A 14166-nucleotide genomic window follows, 5' to 3' on the forward strand; every position below is an offset into this window, starting at 1 on the left:
CCATCTTCCCGCTGCGTGAGGCCATGCCCCCTCTGAGGGGAGCAGTTAATCTCTGTGACCATATGAAGTCCATATTCTTTTCACACTGTCCATGTGTTGGTCTGATCTAGTTTCAGGTAGTAGGCACAGCCATACAAGTAGAGCACTGTTTATCTGGAGAATTGTTGTAATGCTGGGTGGTTGGAATTTTGTGGATACCCACAGATTCCTCTTTGACCACAAAGTAGAGATAATAAAAAACCACTTATTTTTCCACGCAACAGACATCCCAGCATAAAGAAGGGATTAGTGGTCAATAGAGCATACACACAGTTAACCACAGCCCCCATCTCTACAGGAAGTGACTTTCTCAAATTAAACGTATTTACTGCTCTCCCACTTTATTCAGTGGATCAGAGTATTCATCACCTGTAACAACCTTGAGGTGCTTTAGGACATTGGGTGAGATTTTTGTGATCAAGTCGTCTTTGTTTTTGCAGGCAGTCAACGTTGAGTCCACAAACATGAAGTTATCATTTTCATCCATAATTCTTTAAGGTTCTACACCCTAGACAAATAAGAAAGATAAACAGCTCCATGGATCACCTGAAGTTCCACTTCCCGCTCTGCAACTCAACCCACTGCCTTCTACCTCCTCTTCAGTTCTCCTGGACAGAACAAGTATTTCACCGGCAACTTTTCTGATTCTCTACCCCCCCCCCTCCCCCCCCCTCCCTACTTTATCAATCTGGTTCATCCACTCACCACTTCTTCGGCAACTTCAACCTCGTAAACAACCTGAACCTAAAACAAAAGAGACACTCTCACACTGTGTGTGATACATGTCACCCAACTAAAATACTTTAATGGAAAAATCCTTACCCCCATGTTGACATCCAGTGCAAACTGCAAATACCTCTGGGCTGGACTGACCACGTCACAGTCTAAATCAGCCTCCTCTGCATCCAACCAACATATCGAGCTCAACTCAGGAGAACCTCAAGACATTTTAATTAACACTTTGAAGTTTGGACTCCTCACTCACCCTGCCACCCCCACATTGGACGCGAGTATCCTTTTATTTGTCTTCCATATATTTCTGGAAATCCATGTTCCGACTAAAGACAAAAGTGCTTGCAGATGCGGAAGACCATCAGAAGTTGTCGGGGCATACCACAGGGACAGAACTTTGCCTCCCTGAATGGGGAAACTGCCAGAAGAGCCCGTTTCTGCAGCTGCTCCCGCAGTAAAAGCGGGGCGGACACACTCAGTGTTACTGCATGGAGAGGCGAGGTGCGGGCCTTGAGTTCATACTGGCTGCTCCTCTCCGGGCCTCCCCCGTGGGACTCTGCCCATCAGACCGGGCACCTCTGCCCCATTGCAGACTCACAAGGCACCAACATCCAGGGATCGTCTGGCTGGGTCAGCAATGTTCAGTCCTAACTGGCCCATAACCCCAACAGCATATGCAGGGCCGGCAGAGAAGAGGGAAGTGAGCTGGCGGACATTTCATCAATGGGCTGGAGGAGTCTGCTGAGGCCCGGCAGGGAATCTAGGGGCAGCCCCTCCCACCCGCATCTATAGACCTGGCAGGGGGGCTCACCATCAGCCCCCCTTTGTACTCCACCACACGCATGAGAAGCACATGCACATGCTAGAGAGTACAAAAGCCCGGGAAGCACCTCACCTGCGATAAGCTCAAATTGGGCGGTTCGCCTAGCCCTTTCTGCCCTAATTGGGGTCCGGGAGCCAGAGTGCCTGGTGCTCGTCAACTGGTAGCAGAGGCTGAGCAGGTAGAGAAAGGCCGACTGCCATTTGGAAACACAACCGTGGCCTGGTTAGGCCCACCATCGGTGTGCACAAAGGGACCTGCAGGGCCCTAGAGCGCAGATGGGAAGAGGCTATCTTGAGGTGGGTCGAAGGGGCCCGTGACTGACTGCAGGAGCTCCCGGGGGCAGTCGCACAACCAGGACGGACAGTGGTGAGTGAAGCACCTGGTGGCAACACTTACACAAAAGAGCCTGGCCGGTGCCTCCCAGCGCACCTGAGGCCTCCCTGTTGAACCCCTCCCCAGGATTGAACCCTCTGAAGCGCCCTTCGACAACCCCCCCCCCCTCGCTTTGGGGCCCGGGACACCGACATCTTGCACTAGGCCACAGACTGACTGCATCCACTGAGGGCTCGCCCTAGAACTGCCACAGTGCTCACCACATTCATACCCGACCCTAGCAACTAGCTGACACAGGAAATGCTCGGCTGGGGGGAAAGAGGATGAATCTAGTCAGTGCCCCATAGGACTGAGCTGCTGACCAGGGCCCTGAATGCAGGTCAGAGGTCCTAGAGGAGCGAAGTGCTACTCACTGGGGGTTGATGACCGCACTGGCTGCCTGACCCATGCCACTAACGAGCACTGATTTTCTCCAGACGATAGGCGTACTACTGCTCCTGTATCCCACCCATCGCAGCACCCAAGGTACACCCCCTTCCAAGCCAGGGTGAGACACAGTCCCAACAGATGGAAGACGAGGCTGCATCGCCTCGACCCGGAGCCAGGGACTGGCTACCGCACATCGACAGACGCAGGATTGTCCAGGACTGAAAGTGAGCCCTGCATCTTCCTGGAAGCGCCTGTCCTCCCACACCCTCACTATATCCCGTTGTACTGCATACACCCCCCACCCCCTCTCACCCCGCCAAGTCCACCGGCAAATCCACTCAATAGATTCTCTTCTCAGAGGCTGTTACCCAGCAACATACCATGGCAACACTGTGAGGAACGCCGAACTCTGGACCGACAAAGGCCGCCACAGGCTCCAAGCAGAATATAGCAGGCTTTCAGGATCAGGTGGACAGATTGGTACAACAGCTCGGAGCTGTAGAGTATCGCCTCATTGCCATTCTTGAGAAGGACCAGTAACTCTTATACCTTAGGAGCAAGATCATGGATCTCGAGGACAGAAGTCGCAGGGAAAGCATCCACTTCTTTGTCTTCCTGAAGCATGCCAAGGGTGTGGACATCAAGATTTTCCTCAGGAGCCTCCCCACCTTCACCGACCTGACCTTCACTCCACCCCTCGAACTCCAAAGGGTTACCCCCATTGGCCAGTGTGCCAGAACCAAAAAGGGAGGCCATGAGGTGCAAGAAATATGCATAGCCACATTCTGCACACGTGAGACCAACAACTGCAGAAAGGCGTTACAAGCCTTCTGGCCCCACCTTCATCAAATGGACATCAGGTATGGACTGTTTGAATCAGCCTGAATGTGGATCACGAATGAATGCAGATCCAAGGACTGTTTTAATCTGGAACTCTGCGCCTTTTCATGGAAGGACTTGCCATTCACCCTATTGACACTGCCCCCCGAATTAAAATCCCGAGCTCCGTTCTCTCGCCACGCCGCCTCTGTTGGCTGACGTAGCAGCAGGAAATGTGACGGGGCGGAGACCCAGAGAGGGTGGTCCGCTCCTAGAACAACTGGGACCTGACCCTCAAAGCGGTAGCTGCCATCACGCAGGACCAGAGCCGAGACAAATCCTGATCACTGCTGAAGCCCACCCATCTTGAGGGCTGGGATGTCCGGCAGGCTCCGCAGACATTTCTCCCAATCCACCTTCCCCCCCCCTCCCCCCCCCCCCTCCCCACACACACACACACACACACACACCCACTACCTAGGGCGCTGAGGACCGGAGGCCATGGTCTATTCTCAGTGGCAGATGGATGAGTACCCTGTTGCATGCCGGTACTACTACTTCATGTTGTGTGAATTGCACAGTTTCTGGATGTTTTGTTATTGTGCAGCTGCACTGTTTTGTACTTTGTTGCATGACATCGTTTGAGCACCTGCAGGCCCCTGTAACATTCTATGCAGAGGCGTACTTTGATGTATTATAACGTTCCCCGTGCTTTGGCCTGCAGCTTGCCTGGTGGTAGGGAGACCCTGAGCTAACTGCTCACCACCACTGGTAACACCATCTCCCTCCTCCCCTTGGGGCCCTCTTGTCTTTAGGGGTGCTCAGAGCCCTCCTGCTGGCTCCCTTCCCCTCCCCCCGCTCCCCTCCTCCTGCTGGCACTGCCTGACCCTTGCTGTCTGTGTCGCTACCTGACCCACGCCCTGCCTTAATGGGCATGGCAGCACCTGTAGTCCATAGCCCTTCCCCCGAGACATGCATGACAAACGGACACAAACACCCCCCCCCCCCAAACACCACCCCCTTTCATTCCTTTCCAGCTCATACCAACGGACGGGTTAACCCACCACATAAAGCAGAATGTGCTGTCCTTTCCGCTGTTAAAACGGGCGGATGTGGCCCTGTTACAGGAGACTCATCACGCCAGCCTAAATTCTGAAAAGCTGCACCAGGACTGGGTTGGGAGAGTGATACACAGCAGCTGTCAAGCATCGTTGGAGACAGGAGATGAACCCCTCCTCCCCACAGGAAATGTGTAATCTCGATTCTCCTCTGCAGTTCACTGCCAGTCACTAAAGTCAAGTCCTGGTCCGACTCGTATGGCTTGTTATTTTTTGGCCATACTGAAGCTCTGGGATTGGATGCTCTGCATAGGCTCGGTGAACACCCCTACGGATGCTAAGCGTTCCTATCTCTTCCAGTTCAGCCGCCTCCTCACTGAGATTGGGGCTTCTCACTACTTAATTGGGGGTCACTGGAACGTAACCCAGTAAAGCGCTGGACCGAACCAGCCCAATGCCAGCCCAACGGACACGAGCATCAACATGGACAGAGCCCTTCTGTGGAACGTGCTCTCTGACCATGGTTTGGTGGATCACTGGAGTCGCTCCCATCCTGCAGACTGGGAGTATACCTTCCTCTCGCCGGTACACTGCTCTCAATCCAGATTGGACTACTTCCTGGTCTCCCATTCGGAGTTGGCCATCACGCAGGAATCCCGGATCATGGAAGCCACGCTCTCCGACCATGCATAGTTCTTGCTATCCCTGCACCTATGCCTTGCCTCTGGGTCGCAAGCAATGGCGCCTGAACATACCTCGATACTGCACCCCCCATTCCACTTCCCATGGTAAAGCACAACTGGGCGCTTATATCTCCACATACCTAGAAAAAAACAGGTGTCAGTATTTTCCCGTAGGAAGCTCATGAAGGTCGCAGCTCTGGCAAACGCGCTGAGAGTAACTCGTCCGAGGGAATTGAAGGGTGAGATTACAACCCTCACGCGACGTTACCCTGCAAAACCCTCCAGCATGCGTCATCTAGAGAAGGCTTGCATGGATCTCTACGCATTATGCACATCCAAAGCGGAATATGCGTTTCAGAGGCTTCAAGGCCACCACTGTGATTAGGCGAAATAGTGGGTCGCCCCTTGGGTGCTCAACTGCACCGACAGGAGGCCACTGTGGCCATCCCCGCCATCTATTCCGCGGGAGGCAGGGTCCTCACAAGCCCACAAGACACAGACCATGAGTTTGCAACCTTCTACCAGACGCTGTACAACCTAGAGCTGATGGCTGGTGCTGACTGACAGAAGGCCATCTTTGAGCGCATCCATCTCCCCAGTCTCTGAGGAGAGACTGGCCCTACTTGGTGGGGAAATCAGTAAGACCGAAATGGCACAAGCTATCTTCAAACTCCCCTATCCTAAGCTCCCCGAGGAGGATGACGCTGAGTTTCACAAATGGGCGAGCAGGGATGTCGTTGTCTCACTTAACTCTCCCTCCCCAGAGGCTGAACAGCCGGGCTTGCTGGGCTCCATCTCTAACAGCGCAGTGATGAAGGTCCTCCCCAAGGCAGGGGACGGACCCCCTCCTGTGTGGCAGCTATTGGCCCACCTCCTTACTTAATAGGGATCTAAAAATCCTCACTGGTGGCTCACCTTCATAAGGGGATCCCATCCCCAATACACCAAACGCAGGTATGGTTTGTCCTTGGCTGCTGCTCCTGGAACCACCTCCGTACCCACGCTCACGCACTTTGGGAGGCCAAGGTCCTGCCGGACGAGGCCCTAGCCCTCTCCCTCAATGCATAGAAGGCGTTTGATGGGATTGAGTGGGGGTACCTCTTCACCCCCTTGAAAAGGTTTGACCTTGATCTGCTGTCTCTACAACTGCCCCACAGCACAGGTCAATTGTGGCGGCTTCCTGTCAACCCTTTCCCGTTCCAGAGAGGAACACGCCAGGGCTACCTGTTGTCTCCCCTGTTCTGCTAGCAATGGAACCCCTTGCGAGCACCATTTGCCAATTGCTGCTCCTCACAGGTTTACCTCTGTCAGAAGGGACATCGAGGATATACCTGTATGTGGTTGACCTAGTCCTCATGTACCTCTGTTGTTCTCTACTAGCCCTGATGGACAACATAGCTGACTTGTGACCCTGTCAGGGTACCAGGTGAAAACGAGTGAGGCACTAACCATATTGCGTGTGACCACAAGGGCGGCGATTCATGGCTACCCCTTTTGATAGATACCATTGCACCTCATGTACCTTGGGATCTTGGCAGACCGGGGCCCTGGATATTATGGTGGCGGACAATCTGGATCTTCCTCCTAGTCAACACGAGATTGGACCCTGAAAAGTGGTCCTATCTAGACCTATCCATGTGGGCAAAAGTACAGGTAGCACAGATGGTTACGCTCCGCGGTTCACATATACCCTTCTCGTGCTACCTCTCCTGGTCCCCCTGTCAACGCAATGTTCTGCGGATGCAGGGATATGTGTCTGTCTGGGGGCCCTCTCGCCCCTGCCGGGCCTACACAAGTTTTTGCAAATTCTTGGACCACCGCTGGCAATATACTAAAACAGCAAGAGAACACTAGTGGCCTTTATGCCAATGTTTGCAGCCTCCATCTTAGTTATTTTTTTACCAACCGCTGGCATGAAGTATTCATACTCCCTCTTCCCCTCCCCCTCCCCCCCCCCCCCCCCACACACACAACCCCCACCCCCTAAATCAACCTTTGCACAGTGGAACATGTTTTTTAATTTAGAGGGCCTGGACGTTTTAAATATACTGAGTCCTGCTTTTATCGTCCTGTCCAGTCTGGTATCTAATGAATAACTCCTGAACCTGTTTCTACGATTTTTGTCTAGTCCAAGCAGAATAGAAAGCCCTAACGGCCATGCACAAACAATCTTGAGTTGGAATGTTGCAGGGCTACAATCTAAGTTGCTGGCTTCTTTTTATTAGCTATTTTGATTTTATAATGTTCCAGGAGACTTGGTTGACACATGATATGCATATAAGTGCTTTTGTATGTTCTAAGCCAGCAACTCCCTCTAGGTCAGGGCGGGTTGGCTATTTGAGTGAGTATTAAAGCGGTACGCAGTGTGAGGGTTTTAGAGATGGTTAACACCAATTTTATGGTAGTGAGGTACAAAAGAGGTACAACTTTATATTTAATTTTTATAATAATTATTTAAGTAATGTGCCTAACACCAAATTCTTAACCTTGTTTGAATATATATCTTCCCTCCAAAAAAAACGTTGGTGACAATGGCCAGCTTGCTGTTTTTTGTTTATGGGGAGATTTTAATACGAGACAGAGTTTGAGCTCCACCTTAGTTTTTGAAATCTATGCCACCCTCAACACCACTTGCGTACAAAATAGATCTGATGCTGGAGGACGTGAGCTGGCCTCGTTTCTGGCAGCCTATGACCCCTAAAATGTCATGGATATCGTATGCAGTGACGCAGAACTACTCCCCACATTCAGTGGCCAAGGTCACACATCCTTAACAGATTATTTCTTCATATCATCCAATCTCGAAGTTCTCTTATCTGGTAAAGTGATTGCCCTCTAGTCGTGGTGCCTATATCCCATTTGAGGTAGTTCTTACCCTGGCCCAAAAACCCTCTTACACCAGGTAAATCGGGGTTAGTAACCTTGATACTTCATCCGATGGATTAAGATTAAAATGGAGGGCCGTCGCACCCATACGCTTAATTCAGAAAGTGGTTAGTGAGAACTTGCCAGTGTTGGTGGCCTGCCTTGCTGAGCCCATCACGGATTACCCTGCAGCTGTAGCCTTTGTCCATCTCTGTAATCTTATTAAAGAAGAGCTTATGATTCTGATAAAAGCACCAATTAATAGGCCTAGATGGCTTGTGCTCCATCGCTAATCGTCAACTGCGACAGACACTTCAGGTAATTCCGAGGATCCCCAATTTATCTTGCATTCATGGATTTGACCACTGCGTTCGAAAGTGTAAACCCTTTAAAGCTGTGTTATACCTTGATAACCCTCGGAATAGTGCACTTTTTGGCATTCTTGCATAGGGGATTTAAGGTTAGAATAAGAATCCGTGCTCAAGGGGAGGCTTTCTCGAGATGTTAATTTCTGTAGAGGTGCGAGACAAGGATGTGTTTTAGGTCCACTTCTATTTATTCTGTACATAACAACCTTCATCCTTTTTTACTTACAACTACACCTGATGTCCCTAAAGTTAAAGGCTCTTTTTTACCATCACTACTGTATGACGACTATGCAGTGTTAGTTGCCTGTACTCCGAATGCCCCATTTATAATGACCTGCAGTCCAAAGAATCATAATTTGGCATCTTTAGCAGTAGGTTAATTTAGTCTAAAATGTGTGAACACTTTTTCTTATCTGTGATTGGGTTTCGCTTTTAATGGCTCATGGCGAGCACACTTCGTATATAGTGAAAATAAATTTTCCAGAGCTATCAGTTCATTGTTTAGCTTAGCCCATCCCAGGAAGGGGGAAGCACTTGTTCCTCTATTGAAATTTTTTAAAACGCAGTGCCTCCCAATTGGTACTTACAGGGCTGAAGTTGTTGTGAATGTATCTAGGACCCTAATTAAGACATTTCCGATTTATGCCCTTATGTGGTTATAACAAATCATATCCTTATAAAGGCATAAGAATCATATCCATATTAAGTCATAGCCAATGCAGTCCAAATACGGCAAGGCTACTCCCATAGTCTCCTAGAAAGCACAACACGTTCTTAAACAAACCAAGCCTCCAGCCGCCTGGGAATTCCCCCTGCTTCTATTTTGATTTGTCCTAGAACTCCTGAGAGTCCTGAAAGAACTGCCAGCTCTTAGTGACGTCTTATGTCCAACCTTACGTCAAACTTGGCACCTTCCAGATATAAATATACCAAAATCTGCCTTAAGCAACACACAGTGGCTTGGAGCAGATCGGCTATCTACTTTCCCGACGCCCTGCTGATGCGAATGCCGAAGGAAGCTGACCCTCCCTGCTGAAGCACTGAGAGAGACGCTGTCTTTTCTCCTGCCGAGAAATCCAGCTCCAGTGTTTTCCGGTCACCCTTGCGGGTTGCTGGGAGATCGAGTCCTGAGAGAGAGATACACGACCTGCTTCATTCTATACCTAAGGTACGGAGCTGATTAGACCCATAGAGAATTCTTGATTCAGATTCTTGGCAAAAACTGTAACTCATCTACTCCTTCCCACGTACTAGGCTTAGGTTAGGTACGGTACACCGGGGTAGGCGTATTTTAGAAACACGAGTTGAGTACATTTAGTCATTATTTCATCATTGTATGTATTTTATCCATTTTAAGTATCTTATGGCTCAGAAACCATATAAATGCTTTTACAGCATTATTTCATAATACTCCTTTTACTGTACCCACTTTACTTTATAACAAGTATTGCAATTGTGGCAATTCATTTCTCTTGCATGACAAAGAAAACTGCTCAATAAATAACCCTTTTATTGAAAACGCCCGTCTCTCTATTTCTCTGCATTTCTGGTGAAACGAAGCATGCACGAATGACAAATAGCTATCTATTGTTTCCGCGATATACTCCTTATTCTGGAGGGAGCAAAGTTGTCATGTTATATGGTTGTCAGAAGCTAATCCCTTCTTCTCTATTCAGGAAAGCTAAACACCTTGTTTACTCGAGAAAGTTTCTAGTGACCTCTGAGCTAGCTGGCACACACAATTAAGTCTAACATATTCAATAGAGACCTAGTCGACCTCAGTCCTACGTCTAAACTATTGTTTATTATTCTAGTGCGCAGAGCTTATTGGGAATATAGGAACTACACTACAGTCTGGTGTATTCATATGTGCGGCTTAATCCAAGCTGAAGAAAAACGATTCTGTAGAAGAATCTTAGGCGACCGATCTCTACCTCGAACTTCATTTGTCACAGAAGAGAACACACCATATGTTGAAGATTATATTAGTGCATGCCCTTCTGTTGTGGCTCGCCTTATGCAAAAATACGGAGGCAGTTCTGACTAGAGACATCGTCAAAGACTGCCTCTTGCAACAAAGGCAGGAGTATTCCTTGACTGGCGTACGTAGAATTCCACCTGCGTAAGGAAGGATGCCAACAGTTGTTTGAGAACCCTGGTGGCCCACACACTTAGCAAAAAACAGTTGCAGCCTATTTGGTTTAAACTATTACAGGCGGAGAGACTACGAGTTATTGTGTTAAGCTGAGAGTGACTGCTCATTTGATGGGAGGAAATGGTTTCATCCCAAGTTGTTTGACAAGTCTGTGGCAATGGGAGCCTAGTTTGTTGTTTCGCCTCAGGGCAGGCACTCCTAAATATTTGCTAAGCTTCTCACCAGGTTTTCAAGCAAACGTAGATCCTTGCCCCTTTTTATTATTTTGTGGTTTTTATTCCTTGTACTCAAGGAGGATTTTATTACCCTTAATCAAGAGGCATTGCATTATTGATTTTAGAGATCTGTATAGTAAACTGCTTCAATTGAATAACGATGAATGTATCTTCCAGGTAGGCATGTTTTTGAAAACTGCTGGGCGGGCTCGTCTTACAAAGACTACTTTTTAGTTTAGAGGATAGGGCGCTGCTGCAATCTTATTATTTTTTATCATATGGAATGATGACAAATGTGTACAAATGTTTTTAAATATATTTATTTCTGTATGCACTTTCATGGATACTTTTGTACCTGAATAAAGATTGAAAGAAGTGGAGAAGTGTGGCTCAATGATTAGAGCGGCAGACCCTGATGCAGAGGCCTAGCCCGGGACCAGGGTTCAATTCCCCGCCTCAGCGGGTCTTGGGCTCAAAATTCCACGAACCTGATAATTCTCGCCTCTGTGCCTATTCCAATCATGGAGTCCCACTCTGCAACTCTGGGCAATAGCTTGCTTAATCTCCACAACGGCCCCCACAACGCTAAGGATGCCTGGCCTCCACCTTGGGGGTGCCCAGGAGTGGATGCCTCACAGGGAAATCCAGGATGGGTTCCACAGCGGTATTCGTACAAGCGCTTTGAGACCCTTGCGGGTGAGTAGTGCGCTGTACAAGTATCAATTTACATTTACATTACTACCATTGACCAGCCCTGCCTCGATCTTTTTGCTACTGCCTAACAAAGCCTTATCTGTGACATATTGTGAGATTTGTCATAACATAAGGGATCCTAATTAGTTGCAATTAGCTGTTAGTTTAATTACAGTTTATTTTTTCTATACATAACCTGTCTGTTCCTTTGCCTAAGCCATGCTTTCTACGTTGAAGTCTTTAGTTTTTGCGAACTGGTAATAGATAAAAGTATTGGAGTTAAATCTGACCACAGTCTAACAAATTAGATCTTTGCTTCTCATATCTTCTGCATTATATATAAAAAAAACAGTTAACTGCTCAAACCTGTTCATATTAATTAGACAAAATCCTCTTCTCAAGACTGCACATAAAATGCAGCAACCTTCCTCTTTCATACTCTGCAAAATTCAAGCTGTATTTAGGCTGACCGAGGGCAAGAAGATAGCCCTGACCAAAATTGGAGAGGTCCTTCTACTTTGTATGATTATATGTTTATTTTGGGTGGGAGGGTGAGTCTGTGAATAGTGCTCTTTCATTTTGCCTTGTTTCTAAGATGTAAGTGTTCACTTAGATTTAAATGAAAGTCCAAGAAAGCTGATCAACCCATATTGACAACTCCAGATTGGCAAATTCACCTTTTCCCTGCTCTCAAAAAAGCATGTTCTTCCACGCTGTTTTCTACCTCTGCACTACCAATGTTTTTTGTTGGCCATATCTTTTGTTACAATTTGGAAAAATCTAATGTTGCACACTTGTATGTTGTAAATATCAACCTTGAACACTGTGGTTACTTAAGAAAACTTGAAGTGACCGTTGAATGCAGCAGACCATTGTTCCCTTTGGCCACAGCTTTTGAAATCTCTCAATTTGTATTTACAGTTCTGAAGTCCAAGTTATTTTTGCTACTTCAATAATACAAATGTACATATTTTGGTTCTGTACTGTTTTGAAAAATAAAATACCTATGCTAGCATTTACTATGTTTTCTAAATATTATTCTCCATGGCCAGCAGAGAGCAATTTGTTATAGATGCATATTCACAATGTAATTAGCACAAGCAGCTCCCATGGTTACAGCTGGCTTCTTGACTGCTCATTACATTAGTAAGTGACTCACTCTGAGTGTCCTAGAATAGGAATTCTTGTTTCAGTTTGCTCTTGTTGAATCCATGTATGGCGATGTAACTAGTCTGTTCTGCTATTCCCAGGGCCCGGATTAAAGAGCCCGGAAGATAGGACTATTGAATACTTGGAGGAGGTTGCGATCCAGTACGCGAAAGGCATTCTCAACAAGACCATTTCTCTCAAAAAGGAGAAAGGGCTGGTGCAGAGTAAGTATTACTGATACATGATTGTTTATCCACGAGGAGCATGCAGCATGGACATCATTTACTAAAATTCCAGGGGTAGAGGAAATAAAACCCTTCACCCTTTGACCACAATGCTGACCAAGGAAGTGCCCTTGTATATCCTATGACTCCAAATATTCTGTGAAAGTCATTTAACATTACCTTCACCTATGGCAATAATTGTGATGCCATCAGAGTTGACTTCCAGAATAACTGCAGAATTAGTATAACACAACACAGAAAAATATCTATTTTACATTTACAGCAAATGAGTGATCTAAGCCTCTTTTAGGGAGTCTCAATGGGGTTCTCCTCCTGACTTTCCCTTAGATGTGTGCACCTTTATATTGAGGTGGTCGCATCCCCATACACAATGTTCTTTCTTGTATAAACATCCTTCTAGCATCTTATATTCTCAGATGCGAAGGTGGTTCATTTGCAGTTTCTTTTAAAACTCAATGCATTTCTGGTCCTGCTTGACCCTTCCTCAGCGGTATTCAAGAACGCTGATTCATTCACGGGATAGCTCGCGAGAAACCTTTCTCGATAACTCTTATCTAGAATTACTTTCACACCTGAGAATATAAGATGCTAGAAGGATGTTTATACAGGAAAGAAAATTAAGAATAAAACTTCTGATGAGAAATCAACAAAGATTTATGTGAATGTTATTGATTAGCAATAAGAGGAGAAACATTATGTTTCAATATGAAGGTGCACACATCTAAGGGAAAGGAGTTCCTGACCCATACAGTTTTAGATTTTTAAGGGCACTGCCAAATACAGTGCAACAGATGTCGTAGCACACCAAGAATAAATTCAAAAGCTAAAATAACCCCAAATAAATTCGAGTTCACTGAGAAAACTCTGTCCTAGTTCTCCTCCTGACTACAATTAGAAAGTAATTGGATTGAATACAGTTTGTGTGGTTTTTTTTGGACAATTTTCACATAAATTTGCTAAACAGACAGAGGTTCTGAAAGGCCACTCCTTAACTATTTAAGTCCTTTCATGGTATCCCAAACCAGTGAACTCTGGCGGTCCCCAGGAGTTGATCCCCATTTTTAAAAAAATGAGCTACGGTTGCCCCCATATGTCAGAAATGACTTCCATTGTGCCTGTGCCACAATGTGGCCATTGATGCCATCCATAAGCCATGGGTGACCCTTTTGTCAAAAAATTATTTTAGTTTGTCAGGGCGAACATTTTGTCACGAGTGCTTTCTTCCCATAGGCCGCCATTTCCCTCCCTTGTGACAAGAATGACCTCCAGCATGCCAGTACCCTTATTTTGCCCATGGATGCACAATATGTCATGAATTATCTCCTCTGTACCAATGATCGCATGACTGGCGCTAGCGACAAAATACTAAGAATTGCCTCTATTATTCCTGCGCGAGTAGTTTTCATTGGGTCTCTCTAGAAGCCCAGAAAGACCTGCAAACACATCACATTCTTACTCGTGCTTACTTGCATTGTCACTCATTCTTTTGTATTCACTTGCACTCTTTCATTCTCACTCTTTTGCAATCACTCTTACTCATTCTCACTAATTCGCACTCAG

General features: G+C 47.0%; 1 protein-coding gene across 2 annotated transcripts in view; it reads left to right on the forward strand.

Moving 5' to 3' along the window:
- HADHA (hydroxyacyl-CoA dehydrogenase trifunctional multienzyme complex subunit alpha) overlaps positions 1-14166 on the forward strand; it is a 120202-nt gene that overhangs the window by 28470 nt on the left and 77566 nt on the right. For both annotated transcript variants that reach the window (XR_015296705.1, XM_086928099.1), the window contains exon 8: positions 12463-12585. Coding sequence is in view for 1 of the 2 variants with exons in the window: in XM_086928099.1 (XP_086784225.1) it covers positions 12463-12585 (123 nt within the window). In the remaining variant the exon portion in view is untranslated. The remainder of the gene's footprint in view (positions 1-12462; positions 12586-14166) is intronic.

This window comes from Lissotriton vulgaris, chromosome 6 (genome assembly GCF_964263255.1).
Source record: "Lissotriton vulgaris chromosome 6, aLisVul1.2, whole genome shotgun sequence".
NCBI classification, from domain to species: Eukaryota; Metazoa; Chordata; class Amphibia; order Caudata; family Salamandridae; genus Lissotriton; species Lissotriton vulgaris.